At 32.5% G+C, this 15147-nt stretch overlaps 3 protein-coding genes across 3 annotated transcripts; 1 reads left to right on the forward strand and 2 right to left on the reverse strand.

Annotated features, from left to right (window-relative positions):
- Positions 1–22: 22 nt before the first annotated feature.
- Positions 23–10274, reverse strand: OCT59_004433 (uncharacterized protein; the record flags this gene model as incomplete). Its single annotated transcript, XM_066148266.1, has 11 exons — positions 23–653; positions 744–3573; positions 3659–3882; positions 3977–4610; positions 4689–5441; positions 5516–6055; positions 6128–9477; positions 9558–9630; positions 9699–9964; positions 10045–10164; positions 10239–10274. The coding sequence occupies 11 exons, from the start codon at positions 10272–10274 to the stop codon at positions 156–158; spliced, it is 9324 nt and encodes a 3107-aa protein (XP_065996885.1). The 3' UTR covers positions 23–155.
- A 444-nt stretch (positions 10275–10718) lies between these two features.
- On the forward strand, positions 10719–13498 carry OCT59_004434 (uncharacterized protein; the record flags this gene model as incomplete). Its single annotated transcript, XM_025325553.2, has 11 exons — positions 10719–10858; positions 10955–11049; positions 11136–11256; positions 11327–11459; positions 11530–12178; positions 12252–12409; positions 12492–12558; positions 12630–12692; positions 12770–12877; positions 12947–13180; positions 13248–13498. 11 exons carry the CDS (start codon positions 10719–10721, stop codon positions 13259–13261), a joined length of 1782 nt encoding a protein of 593 aa, XP_025180738.1. The 3' UTR covers positions 13262–13498.
- Positions 13292–15034, reverse strand: OCT59_004435 (UDP-glucuronic acid decarboxylase 1; the record flags this gene model as incomplete). Its single annotated transcript, XM_066148267.1, has 3 exons — positions 13292–13402; positions 13506–14150; positions 14284–15034. The coding sequence occupies 2 exons, from the start codon at positions 15032–15034 to the stop codon at positions 13555–13557; spliced, it is 1347 nt and encodes a 448-aa protein (XP_065996886.1). The 3' UTR covers positions 13292–13402; positions 13506–13554.
- Positions 15035–15147: the final 113 nt, after the last annotated feature.

Raw genomic sequence — 15147 nt, forward strand, 5'->3', positions numbered from 1 at the left:
ATCATCCATCAAATATCATTTTATGGTTAATTTACTGTGCCACATAACAACAATTATAATATTTATTAATTATTTATGTGTTAAATATGTTAAATATGTGATAAATAAATATATAAATATACAAATTTGTAAAACTCTCTTTTTATGTTAATAATCTAAGTTAATTTATCCCATAACCAATATCCAATTGTTCTAGCAAGATCAGCTGCAAATTGTAACTCGAATTCTTTAAAGTCGAGTGCTTCACGACAAACTACATTCACTACAAGTTTGCCATTATCGTTATCATTATTGTTATCTATTTCTGTCTCATCATCCTTAGAATACGATAAAATAAAATGTAAGAGTAAATCATAAGTATGAGAATTTAAAATTACTAAATGACGAATATTATTTTCTTCTTCATATAACTCTCTAGAAAATTCGGAATGATAACGTGATAAAAATTTTAACAATTCAGTCCAATTTAAATTCATATCAAGGAATTCCTTAAAATCAGGATAAATCGTGATAAGTTCACGACTATACCATTGATTTTTTAATTCAAGAAAATCTTGAACGTTTATTGCATTATTATTCGCGTTGTTATTACTATTTGGTTTAGCATTACATAATACACGCCATAACGAATCGCGTCGATGAAATTGACTTGCCTGTTTAAATAATTGAAGGATATTAATTATTTATATTTTTAAAAATTCAATAATAATAACAATATAAAATTTAGTAAATATTTTTAATACCTGAGAAATTATAGAATCAAGTCTATTTTCCGAACGATTTTTTATCTCTAAAAGGTCTAAATACGATAGATCTGTTGACTGACGACTATGAATATATTCGGAAGAACTTACAGTGGTTTCTGCCTCAAATGATGTATCAGTATCATTTTGCAAAACAATAACAAAATATTCTAATGAAATCTTTCCGGGAACACTTTTATCAAATTGATTTCTTTCGGTAAAAATTAATGTACTGTAGGTTGTTTCATTATCATGTGCAATTTGATTCTGCGGGGTAACATTTAAAGTGGCAAAGCAAGAAATTGGTTTACCATCATAATAAGTAGAGCGGAAACCGTATCGCAGAGGATTTTTTATAATGTACTCAAACAAATCATTTGGAATTGTCGGCAACTCTTTGTAAAAAGTATCATGATAAATACGATGAGCTGCAAAATATGCAGGTTGAGAATGTCGACGAATGAAAGCCCTAAGTACTTCCAGTACATTAAAAGAGGGTGAATTTTCCAAAGATTCCAAAACATGCTTGATATATTTCAAATGGAAATCATAAACAAAAGAATTAACGTGTATCATCTTCTTGAACCTTCCACACTCCTCAGTAAATACTCTTAGATTGTATCTGTCAATTTCAGCGACTCCAGGAGCTGTCGTAAGCCTACGTCCATGATTTAATGTATATAAAGTAACGCACACGAAAATTTCTTGAATTCGAATTTCACACATTATGGAACCACCCTTAAGTTCCTTCAATAAGAACACAGCGGGACTATCTGGCGCTGAAAACCTAGACGTATAAAACACTTTGTCACCATCATCTACCAACATTAAGCCAGATTTGCCACCCATAACTACTTGCATTCCAAGTTTTTCCAAGTTGGAAGAATATTCCTGCAAAAAAGTTTCAACCATATCTTTATACCATTGAGATATTATGGTTTTATCCTTTCGGTCAGGTGCAATTACTGTATGAATATCTGAAGAACGTATTGATTCAACCTTCCCTCCAAATAGTAGGGGTGTTCTGCAAAAATGCAGAAGTCGAGAAGTGCGAAATATTATAGCTAAATCTGATTTTGTTATTACTTCGTTCGTATCTGGATTATCTTCCTTGTGTCCTTGATATCTTTTTTCCCATTTCTTGTAAACTTTCTCAGCATTATCATGAGCTTGGATTATCTTTGCTTGTTTTATACATGCTTCTATAAATGGAGGTCCATGTCTCATAAGTGCATCCCGACTCACACTAGAAATATCACATGCGGCTACTTTTTCAACACAAGAATCTTTTAATACGTCATTTAAATCAGATGAAGTTAAAATGAATCGGTTTGCTTCCAATCCGGTTGAATATGAATTGCCTACTTCATGACGTGCCTCTGAATTTTTTTTACTTTCTTCAGATCGGATATCAATATTTTGACGCTGAGGAAATCGTTCAGATATTAAAGAATATACGTGCATTAAATCTGTTGTCGTACTTTGACCATTTGGTGTAACATTCGAACGATTTGTTCCCGACATTGAAAGTCTAGGGGTATTAGGATTGCTGTTGACAGGTAATGGAGTCTGAGGTTGTGTCTTAAATATATTATTTGTATGATAAAATAATCCCATTTTTTGATGAAAAATATTATTCAAAAGTTCTATGCGTTTATTATGCCAATCAGAAATTCTTCTCATTGCAGTAAATACTTGCTCAGCATATTGCTTATCCCAATTATAAGTATAAATAGTTAAGTCAAAGCCATTAATAGACATTACCAAAAAACACGAACGAAACAAATCAGATGTATTGCGGTTGGCATGGTCATTGATTGTATGCATCATGATGTCCTCAATTAAATGACGCTTTTGTACGGCTAATGGCATCCAAGAACTTTTACGCGAATGGATCACATTAGCTTTTTCATTTGAAATATTTTCAGTAGAACTTCTACGAGAATGTAGCACATCGCTTCCATACACACTGCTTCTGCGATTGTCTGGTTTATGTGAACCATATTTTGCATTCATCTCTTTAAGTCCAGCAACTAATAAATATTGATGTGGAACAGATATTGACTCGTCCATAGTAGAAATAGAGTGCTTTGGCCGATAAATTTCATATTTTGGTGTTAATGCTGTAGGAATTGTTCTCAATATAATTGGAGTAAATATATCATGTACTTCAACTAAAAGTTCGTGGACTTCATTTAAAAAGTTATCCATCATCCAAGAAGGCATATCTAATCTCGTACGCAATGCATGCAATGCCGGATTTGCCATATCAGATGCTTTGTTCAAGAGTTCTAAAACTGGCTCAACAAAATTATGTTGAACATGCAGTTCGACATGTTCATTAATACATTGATCGCCTTGATCTAAATTTTTTGTCATCTGGATAATGTTATCAGCAGAAACGCGGCCCAATCCTTTACTTATAGATACTTCAATGAAGTAATCACAAAGACTCTGTTGGAAACTTTTTGTAATTCTATTAAGTAGGATATTATAATTAAGAGGACAATGACTCCATAACTCTATTAATAGCCTATAAGGAGCGTCTAAAATATTATAATTCGAACCATTATTCGAGTCCGTAACTATTAATGCCTCATCGTTAGAAATGTATTCTAAAATCTTATTCAAATCTATGTCGTCCGAATCAACAGTATCAGGAACCGAAAGTTCAAAAACAGGCTGACCTTGTCGATTCAATAAAGTGAAACAGAGTCCTGCAATCCCTTGACCGACTGATGCCTCAAAAGGATGTGTACGAGATTGGTTGTTATTGTTATAAAAGAAGACAAATTCATGAAGTTGGATATTATTTGTTGTTGGAGTTTTTCTATCCATTCGGAAAATTCAGTTAAGTATCGTATTAAAAAAAATTTACATACGTTCAAAAAACTGGTAAGATCTGTGTAACATACCTCCCGCTGTCAGAAGTCGAATCTGGAAATTCGGTTGTTCCATAGTTTGAGTTATAATGACGCTTTATTGCGTTCGTCACTTCTGGTCCTTGTAAAGTGTTGAGGTACAAAGAAATATTTTGTCTAAAATACACCAAGAAAGCATAAATATTTCTTATACATGATGGTGCTTTTAAAGATAGGCGATGGGGAGTTCTATGAATAGGTAAAATAAAATCTACATCCTAAATGATAATAATAATAGTAAAAATATTATATACATATAAGGTAAAACAAATAGCAAACTACAGAGATTAATTTTATATAAACTTAACTAACCGCTCGAGTTGGATTTACTTTAAGATTACGAGCAAGAAAGGTAGACATAACATTAAGAGTTATGTTTGAAATCAATCTTTTTTCTAACGATTCCATTAACTTTTCGGTTATCTCTTTGCCTGGAGTATCCAAACCAAAAACTTCTACGACTAATTCTCGAGAATCTGTTACTCTAGCTTGAGCATTCGATTTGCGTGGACTTCCTTCATTTTTTGGTGGAGGTTTTCGTGATTCATCAGTAACATGAATATTTGATTGTGATTCCAAATTCGAAAATCGAGAAGAATCATCAAAATTCTCATCAACAATATAAGTTGAGGATACTTCTACTTCAAATATTTTGAGATAAACGATATAATCTTCGCTCCTTATTACATACATATTTTTTCTATTAGAAACTTCAAATGCATTAAGCACAGATGATGCAATGCCATTTAATGCTTGGTTCGGTTTTAGCCGCCAATGGAGTGGAAACGATTGTTTATAAACCAATGGACATTCAAACTGCCCTGGTCTAAATTTTTTCGAAACAGTCACATTCCCATCATTTGGTGCCATTGAAAGCACGTCAACCAAGTCAGATGAAAACTCTCCCTCAGAATCCGATGAACCGTCAGAAGGAACCAAAAAGTTGCTAAATACATACAAGAGAATCAAGAACAAACAATCTATTACATAAACAATTTAATAGTAGACTATCCTTGTTCCTTACCTACAGCTACGTAAATAACATAGTTCGTCTAATAATACTAATCTATTGACTTTTTCGGAAATTTGTATTATACAATTTCGCACATGTTTGATTATATTAGCACGTTCGATTGCTGAAACCGCCTTTGAATAGAAATACATTTGTATACAAGTTTCTTGTGGGATAAGCAACAACCAAAACAATTGTTTATGTACAACATGTCTCTTAACAGATTTAACATTTTGATGATCTAATTTAGTATCATTTTCATCAAGGGAATAAATACTAATTCCAAGACCTTGGCAAATATCGCTATCCTCATCAGGATAATTATCGTCATACGTATCTTCCAGAATATTAAGAGATGAATTTTCAGAGATTCTATTTGAATCAAAATCAGACATACTATTGACAATTATAGGTTCACTCCTCTCTTCATCTTCGCTTATATAAAAGCAGCCTTCAACTTGATTTAATGAATATGGTGACATATTAGTTTTACTAAATTCTTTTAAGAATCTTTCCTGTCCTTTTTCATCATTAACAAAGGATAATGGAACATTAAAAGTAGTCGGAAAATCGACAAACGGATTTTTATGTTTCAACTGTGCTTGAATATATGAAAGGACCAATTTTTCTACAGGTTGCGATTTCAATAGTCCATGCATTATTTCCTCTCTTAATAACCAATCAATACGATGTCGAGTCTCTGCCAGAGCTTCTTGTTTGTCAGTAGTAAGTGAATCCATATTTTCTTTTGTACTTTCAAAGGCACTATAATTTAAATATCTTACGTTATCGATCGTTAAGAAAAACAAGAGTACGTAAAATAAGTAATTTTGAAATACCTTGTCACGTTATCATCCGTTCTGAGATCAACGAAACCTAGAGCTATTTCGGCAATTTCATTATCAACTTTAGGCAAAGTCAAACAAATAAGATGCAAGGTAGCGGTAGTGCCATCAGAGGATTCCACAGGAGATGTTTTTGTCCCGATTGATTCTGGAGAAAAATCGTAAAATTTGCCATCCACTGTACACGAATAACTTGTTGGCAAGCTTGAAACAGGAAATTTCACGAAACTAGATTCTCCTGGTCTATAGTCTCTATGCGCGTAATCAATATTCTCAAGCACACGGGTTGAAGCCGGTTTCTTGAGGGTGCATTCAAGCCGTAAAAATAAAGGATTATCTGCATAATTAAAAACATCCAGAAAGCTTCCTGCAATATCAGCAGCATTTTCGTTATCTATAGACAACGAATTTGGTTTTTTGAAATTTGGCCGATAATAATATATATTTTGCAATTCATCTCCATCAAAATTGGCCGGTTCAAAGTAATGACCAAGTACAGCAACAAATTTTTGATATACGTCGTCGACATCATCACTATGTAAGAGTGTTTCTTATTTTAAATAATGATTAATCGTAAAGAACTTGAAAATAGTAAAATGTACCAACCTATCTGGTCTCTCTCGAGAAGCTTTTACATGTACATTGACATACCCTGTGATATCTATATCAACAGAAGTTTCTACGCAAGTGTCAATCGCTTTAAGAAAATCAGTTTTTGTAACTTTATGTCTTTGTAAAACACTAGCGTATACAGACTTAACAAATCCATGAGAATATAACTGTGTAATATTTAAAGTGATTTGTGTTGCCTGATCTGAAAGATCCGAATTAGAGAAATTTTCGGAAAAAGAACCACTTAACAAACTAGGATCTAATGAATTTTTAGTTGAAGTTACAGCTTTATGAAATAAAGAAATAGTTTCAAAAGATAGGGCCTGATCTCGACTAGAATCTAGTGACTTGTTTATAGAATCACTTCGAACTTGGGGTCTTTTACATAAAAATATTATTATACTCATAAAACACGATTTGTTGTCAACTTGAAATCCGCGATTTTGTTTCATAATATCTAATATAACCCTAAACGATGGAATAATTATTAGAATAAATGAACTAAAATCAACAATTTTTATGAAGCATCGAGACTCTCTTAAATTCTTGATATATGCTATTGTAGTTGAAGTTTCTTGAAAAATGTCGGTTTTAGACAACCCACTAATAATTTCTTTTAATATTGAATCTTTAGAATCAATATTACTTGTATCAACTTCTCCGTCTGCATAATTGGTTAGAGTCTTTTCAACAAAAAGATGCAATAAAGCAAAGTCACGATCTAAAGGACTTAATGACGCAATAGAGGCGCGATCAATAATGTAAGTTACTTCAATAGTTGGGTTTTTGGGTAACGAGAGGGACAATTTCTTTTGCTGTGCCGCTTCTATATATGACAAATTTCTATTGCTTATGCTACCTTTCCTTATATAAGGGCTTGACTCCAGAGATCTTAGATCTTCATAACTAGAGGCTTCACTGTTCATAGATGATGATTGTTTAACAGATTGCAAATTAACTTTGGATAAAGATTTGAAAGAAGGAATATTATAATTGGCGATTAGTAATCCACTCGATTTGAGTAATACAGGAAGATTGAATAAGCTCGGGAGATGGGATGGCTTAGGTAGAGCTAAGCCGTATGAATTCCTACGATGTGACACGCGTGTTTTTGCAATATAGTGTATTTGATCGAAAGTCACTAATTGAGATAATATTTGACGGTCTATTGCTGATATTTTATAAGCAACAGATTCATAAAGGTCTCTTAAGAGAGGCTGCTGCGAAGGTTCCATCCATAATTCGGTTATAATTTCTCTAGTATGTAGATCCTTGTATATATGATGCTGTACACCATATATTCTACCTTGATTAGCGGATGTGCCTATATCTGAATTACCTTTAAGTTCCAGTTCCTGATAAAATATTTTTTTATTACTAATTTCGGATATAAGTAGACATCCTTCATCTAAACGTGATTGACAGAGACGTTGAAACGCTAAATCTCGGATTGGAATATTCCTATAATCCATTAAAAAAACATAATGTTCGATGTCAGACATCCAAGTCCACCGCCAATGCCTTAAGTAAGATTTTACAATACAACTTCGGCCTGTAACATGACGGTTATCTGACGAAATTTCGGTCTCTGTTTCTGAATCCCGAATAAGAAAGGAAGATAAAGGTCTTCTACATATGTAGAATAATGGTTCATTTACTTCATATGAATTTAGTTCATTAACAAGGTTGATTAAATTTTCTAGCACTTGTTGACGTCGAACCGCTTCAACGTTAAAGAATAACAAATTTCCAGTAACAAGATTTCCAGATTCTTTATTGATTCTAAGCTCGCAAAAACTTATTGGAGGAATTTTATCACCTTCTATAGGATGAAAAGTTTTAACATATACTTTATCGGAAAATGTAGAGCTTGACCATGTAGTTTTTAACCGTTCTTTTAAAGTTGAGAAAGCATTCTTATCTTGTCGATCATCCAATAGCCTATTCACGGATGTAATAGTAGATGATGGCTCTCCGGATATTAAAATATCGAATTTGGCTTCATCATACCAAATGTTTGTATTACGTCGCATCGGATTTTGTTCAAAGGAATCCCATAATTGTTTTAACATTCCCAACCGCGGAGAAATACCATTACCAATCGCAATCCGATGAAATGGTAATTTATTACTTTCCTTAGTTATTTTGGGGAAAACGTGCTTCTTCAATAGCTCATCTGTTTCGTATATCATTGTCATGAATTTATGCAGCCTGATACATTTTAAAAAGAGTGGGTGACTAGGATCATTATTTTGTTGAGCTCTCTGAAAATTTATCAAATATATTGCAAATAAAGTATCAGCTACAACATTGATCTCAATTCTTGGTGATTTCAGTCTTGAAAATCCATAAACTTCTCCCATCCATAATGCTTTAATTTTATATTGAATTGTAACATTAGGTTGCCAAAAACGTGTCATTGTTATGTGAACCCTTTCAGCTTCATTAACGTTTCTGCCTGTCACTGGAACTATGCTTTCAATAATAAATCCATTGCGCATACGAGCGAATATAAGTTGCATAACATCAATCGAAAGGGAATATTCTCGATATCGCGTTGACATGGCTTCGACCGCTGGTGGTTGACTTTTTGGGTCCCATGGAAAATTATAGTTATCGTCAAAAATTTGACGCGGAGAACTCCTTTTTCGAGTAAAATAGGCTTCAATCATTAGTAAATGTTTATGATAAAAATTATGTGATAAGGGAACATTTGAAGATTTAACATCATGCACATCTGGGCAATCTGCTGAATAAAGAAAAATCCCTGATGTTGCCATAGCAACAAATTGCAATATTTCATTATCAGGAAGCAACCCAAAACTATATTCCTCACGAGGTCCAATTTGAATAATATTACACCTAACACCTTCTTTACAAAGTTGTTGAATGATGTCGTCGTCAGGTGACATCTGAGCCAGGTTTGAGTTAACAACACCATCCGTAATTACAATTAGTGCAGGAAATCCTTCGTTAGGCAATAAATTTATAGCAATCAAACCAGCATTTAAGCTGTAAGCTAGATTACCCCCACTTAATCCTAACCGCCATATTTTATCTAGGTATGACACGCTAGTATCTGATTCATGCATAACTTCCATAACATATGTGGCGGGAAATTTAGTTCTACGAAGTTTTTGTCGAAATTCAGCAACTTCATCTTGAAAATGAGCAAATTCTGAGTTTAAATTATTAATTATATCAGATACGTTATTTCTATTAACAACAACTCCTTGCAAAAGGACTCTCATTGTAGGAAACTCCGCCAACTTAGGAATGAGGTTTGCATTTGATGCAAAATTAGAACATTCAGCAATAATGGTAATTGATATTTCGGGTTCGAACTATGCGTATTATATAATCATTAATTAAAATTAACTTAATGAGAACTATAATATCCATTTGTATAAACTTATGTAAATACCTGCAAAGCCATATCATTATCCAAATCTTGAATTATAAATGGCTGGACAAGCCCTTCTAGACAACGACAAGTACTGAAACATTGTATATTTATAAATTATTTAGGTAAAACTAATTTTAGTAAACATTTAAATCCTCTTACGTTTGCACCACTTCAGACATTACAATATCTTCTTTTGTACTGTTACAATCAATGGTAGTCAGAGAAGAAGTGACATCCAAAAGAAATACAAATCGATATTTTGTATTGAACGTGATTATACGAGAATGGGGCATAAGTTTGTAGCTTTTATCTGTTTTTAAAACTGGCAAATCCTGTGGTGTATATATTTTGCTTGCTTTCCTCTCATTTTGATTTTGTATTAAAGAAGCTAAAGGCGTATTCGATACATGGAGTACTTGAATGCTCTATTATATGATGAAATTACATATTACGAGTTGAAAATAATAATATAATAATTTAAATTCGAAATCTCTTAAATGCATACATTATCATTCTCCAGACTCAGAGGCTGAAATAATCGTTTTAGAAGCCATTGATAATGATCTATTCTCGAAAAGTTAGACGCGTTATTTACAAGTAAAATCACCGATTTCGCCTCGGAGCACTTTACATAAAAATCGAATAACGCGTAAGTCAAAGTTAAATTATGAAAATTTGCGTTCAAAATCAAACAAAAACCTGTGTTCCATTGAAGGTCTGATGTGAAGTCAACATAATAATGTTGCAATGTATTATAAGTGAAACGGAGACATAAAATGAAATTTTAAAAACGTAAAAACCTACCGCAAAAAAAACAAACAAAAAGATATTATGTCATGAGATTAGTTACGTAAAGATAAGTGTACTTTACTATATATGGATTGAGAAGTGAGAACCTTCTAACCAAAATTGAGATATCTAATTTGTAACGCTAGAGAAGATCATTTGATGTTACCAGGATAAGCTGGATAAGCTTTAAGTGATTGTGAAACATAGATCATTTAGAATATACATTAGTGTATTACTATGCTTGCTCCGAAAATTACAATATGACTCCGAAGTTATGATTGAAAGTGTAGATTTACTGTTCATATAGAGACCGATTAGATCAGAACTCGGATTTAGTTCACTTTTAGTGTTTTATTGATTACTATTTTAAAGAAATATAAAGTTCACGAAATGGCCTCTAACGTAGTAGTACTCCTGAACGGGGGAAAAAGACAACCAATAAAGACTACTCCTATGATGCCTTTAAAAGAGATCATCAAACTTGTATGTAATAAGCAAGGTTATACTGATGTAGAAAATTATGGATTGAAGTAAGATTATTCAGATTCTTCTAGAAATTTGCGAAGAATATAATTAATGATCTTTTCCTACTTTACTACCTGTTGTGATCTTTGATATACGTATAGACAGAATAAGACTATTCTGGATCTTTCTCTTTCTGTTCGATTTGCCAATCTTGCTCCGGGGGCAAAACTCGAATTGATTCGAATAACACCAAAAGGTAAAGAAAGTCAGCATTCGATATTAATCATTAATACATTAATTACGTACATTGAGCTCATTATTTAATTAAATTATATTATTCAGCTCATAGTGAAGTTACAATTGCTCTACAGATGGATGATGGAGGAAGGGTGGTTGAAAAATTTTTGTCGACAACAACTTTGTGGGAGATATTATTACACTTTGAAAATACTTCCCAGGACAGGTAAATATTCTTAGAAAATTTTAATATCGCCAAAAAGAACCAAAATTAACAACTTCTTTTACTAATTTAGATCATTGAACCTTACAAAACGAACGGCCCCAGTACCGGTATCACAATCTAAGAAAGGGGTATGGAAAAAATTTGCCGGAAAACAAAACAAGCTTTTTTATCAACAACCTGTGTGCATTTTATTAAATAAAGAGGTATGTAACTTTTATTTTGAACGTTACTTCCATTTTGCTAAATTTCTCTTATTAACATTTTAAATTATAGTATGGGACTATTTCTTTACTTAAATCGACATCCTTACAATCTGCTGGAATTACTTCCGGCAATATACTTTTACGTGTTTTATTTCGACATACGGAATTAAGTCTCGATGATGTCTTGGAGGAAATAAATACTCCAATACAATCATCAGCCGTAATTAATGAAAACAATTCAGAAAAGTCAGTTCAATCGACAATACCACCAGTAATATCAACTCCAAAAGTTGAACAAATTGAAGAAACAAATATGCAGGTTGATTCACAGGAATCAATCGAAGAAACAAATATGACGAATTCAGTTGAATTAACTGAAGAAACGAGTATACCGGTCAATTCAATTGAATCAGCAAAAGAAATAAATATGCAGACCAATTCAGTAGAAACTGGGGAATCCTTGACACCTGGTGAATCAAAGTTGGAAATACAATCACAGGAGACGGGCGAAATGGAAATAGATACTAAATCTTCTGATGTTCATGACTCTACAGTCAAAAGTCCGGAAGATCAAGAGCCTGTTGAAAAAGTTAATATAACGCAATATGAACAAACTTCTGATGCACAAACTAGCTCAGTCACAAATGTTGTTGGGCACTTTGATAGAGATGTTAAAGTATTCAACCCCCCACCAGAAAATGCTACATTGTCAACTCAAAGTAAGAATATAAAAAGTTAATTAAAATTTTTATTTAAATAGATAATATATTAATAACAGTAAATTATTTATAGTTGACCTTCCAGATTCTTTTTATGAATTGACTGCTCCGGAATTGCAATTCTTATTGGTAATGCAAGATTCGAAACGAAAAGCCGAGGCGAATGCTGGATTTAAAACACGTGCTGCAAGAGAACAAGAGGAGAAGGCAAGGGAACGTAAATATCCAAAAGTAGGAATTTATTTTTTATTATTACTCGTTTGGAGTTCTCTCAAAGAATTTCACATTTATTTTATTTTATTTTTTTTTTTAGACAATGATTCGAGTGAGATTTCCAGATGGTTTTCAATTACAAATGACCTTCCTATCCAAAGAAACAGGTATTTCCACGAAATTTTAATACTTTTAGATGCATGAAATCAACTCAACTAATTTCATATTTAATTTTAAGTTGGAGAATTATATGAATTTGTTAAAGAAGCTTTGCGAACTCCGCAGCGCTCTTTTTATCTATGTATCCTTATTATGATTTATTTTTCAAACTTGTAAAAAATATAAGATGTGATCTTTAACTTAAATCCACTTGGACAGATACAAGTCCTCCAAAAAAAGTACTTACAGAAATGTCTCTATCTTTGTATTATGCTGAATTGTCACCCGCCTCAGTTGTAAATTTCAGTTGGACAGATAAATTATCAGGTGCATAAATATATCCTTAGAAGTTATGTCAGAGAGATTTAGTTAACTAAATATATATGTTTTCAATAGATTCTGAACACTTTTTATCAGATGAATATCTTAAACTTAGAACAGACATGCCACATCAGCTTGTTGACAATCTCACCCCAAATATTGTCCCTTCCTCTATCAATAATGAAGGTGGCCATGTTCTGTCTGAACCTTCGCGCCAGAAAAATATCGGAGAATCGGCTCAAGGACAACATTCGCGCGCTCACTCTACAAATCAAACTTCAAATAAAGTACCGAAATGGTTAAAATTTGGTAAGATGATTATTATTATTTTCTTTTATTTTAAATTTGATTTTAACAATAATTTTTTAATAAATAGGAAATAAGAAATAACAATATAAATTGCATGATATTTTTTGTTATAAACGTTAATTACTATAATTTTATTTTCAATAAAAATAAAATTTAAAATGTAATGATTCACAATAATATTTTGAGAATTTATCAAACGGTTGATATTACATTATTTATCATCTATTTGTAATCAAATGAAAGTAATTTTATAAATTTATTTATAGAATTAATTACTAACTTACCTATAAATAAAAATAATAAAATAAAATATCACAATAATTACCTAAGTTTTTTTAACAAATCTAAATCTGCTTGATATAAAACATCATCTATTATCCTATAAGACCGGCCTCCATTTGCCTTTTAAAATATTTAACAGTTTCTCCAATACCTTGTTTTACTGGCCATCTAGGTTTCCACCCAAGAATTTGTTCAGCTCTTAAAATATCTGGTCTCCGCTTTTTAGGATCATCCGTTGGTGCCGGTAGAGTCTTAATCTTACTAGAACTATTAACTTCATTACGAATAAGCTCAGCAAATTCACGAATTGTGTATTCATCTGGATTACCCAAATTAATGGGTTCCATATAATCTTTATTCATCAACAAAATCAAGCCGTCTACCAAATCATGTACGTATTGAAAAGAACGCGTTTGAAGGCCATCTCCATAAATGGTTAGTTCTTCTCCTTTTAAAGCTTGCATGATAAAATTACTCACTACACGACCGTCATTTTCGTTCATGCGAGGACCAAAAGTGTTGAAAATTCGAGCAACTCTAACATCAACACTATCCTGATGCATGTAAGCATAAGTTAAAGTTTCCGCAACTCGTTTTCCTTCATCGTAACATGCTCTTGGCCCTATTGGATTGACATGACCCCAATACGTTTCTGCTTGAGGATGTTCTTCCGGGTCACCGTACACTTCTACCAAATTTTTCAACATTATAAATATAAGATGGCTTCACGAAAATTTATTGAATCCTCAATTCATAAAAAAATAATAAGCAGAAGACACGCTGAAAGATAAAAATAAAGGGTAACTGAAAAAAATACATGCCCGAAGTAGAAGTTAATAAAAACCGAGCCTTAACGCGTTTGGCAAGACCCAGCATATTGATTGTACCCATTACGCTGGTTTTCACGGTCTTTATGGGATTGTACTGATAATGAGGTGGTGAAGCAGGACAAGCCAAATGATAAATTTGATCTACCTCAATCAAAAAAGGATCGACCACATCATGACGAATTAATTCAAAATTAGGATGTCCAATCCAATGAGCAAGATTATTTTTGCGCCCGGTAAAGAAATTGTCGAGTACAATAACTTCATGTCCGATTAACATTAATCTATCTACTAAATGAGATCCAACAAAACCAGCACCTCCAGTTACTAGAATTCGTTTCTTTTCGCCCTGTATTAATGAATTGACAGGTAAATATGATCGTGGTTGAAGATATGAAATGGTTCTTGTTGTGGGATCAAATATACGATCGTGTGGTTTCTGGGGAAGATAAATATGGCGCAAAAGTTCAAGCGGAACTATTGATTTAACAGAAGCATGACCCACTGCTATTATTGTTTTACTATCTTGTGCAAATATCTGTTCTGAATTAGTGTCCCAAAACCATTCATCATTACGCTTGAAAGTTGAAGTCTCTTCTTCAATATTACTTTCAGTTTTGATTAAATTGTCCTTACGATTGTTAATATCTGTTACACTCTCGATAAATCCAAAATTATTGCCACTTTCATTGCTGGTATTAGATATAGTTTCAGATATTATTTTTGAGGAAGATTGATCAGACATTCTTGTACCAGGAAAAAAACTTCGTAAAATTAAGAAAATACTAATGACGTAATTTCGTAAATGAATAATCAAGGGTGTCACAAATTTCGAATTTAGCAGGTACATGTGAAGTT

This window comes from Rhizophagus irregularis, chromosome 12 (assembly GCF_026210795.1).
Source record: "Rhizophagus irregularis chromosome 12, complete sequence".
Taxonomy (NCBI): Eukaryota; Fungi; Glomeromycota; class Glomeromycetes; order Glomerales; family Glomeraceae; genus Rhizophagus; species Rhizophagus irregularis.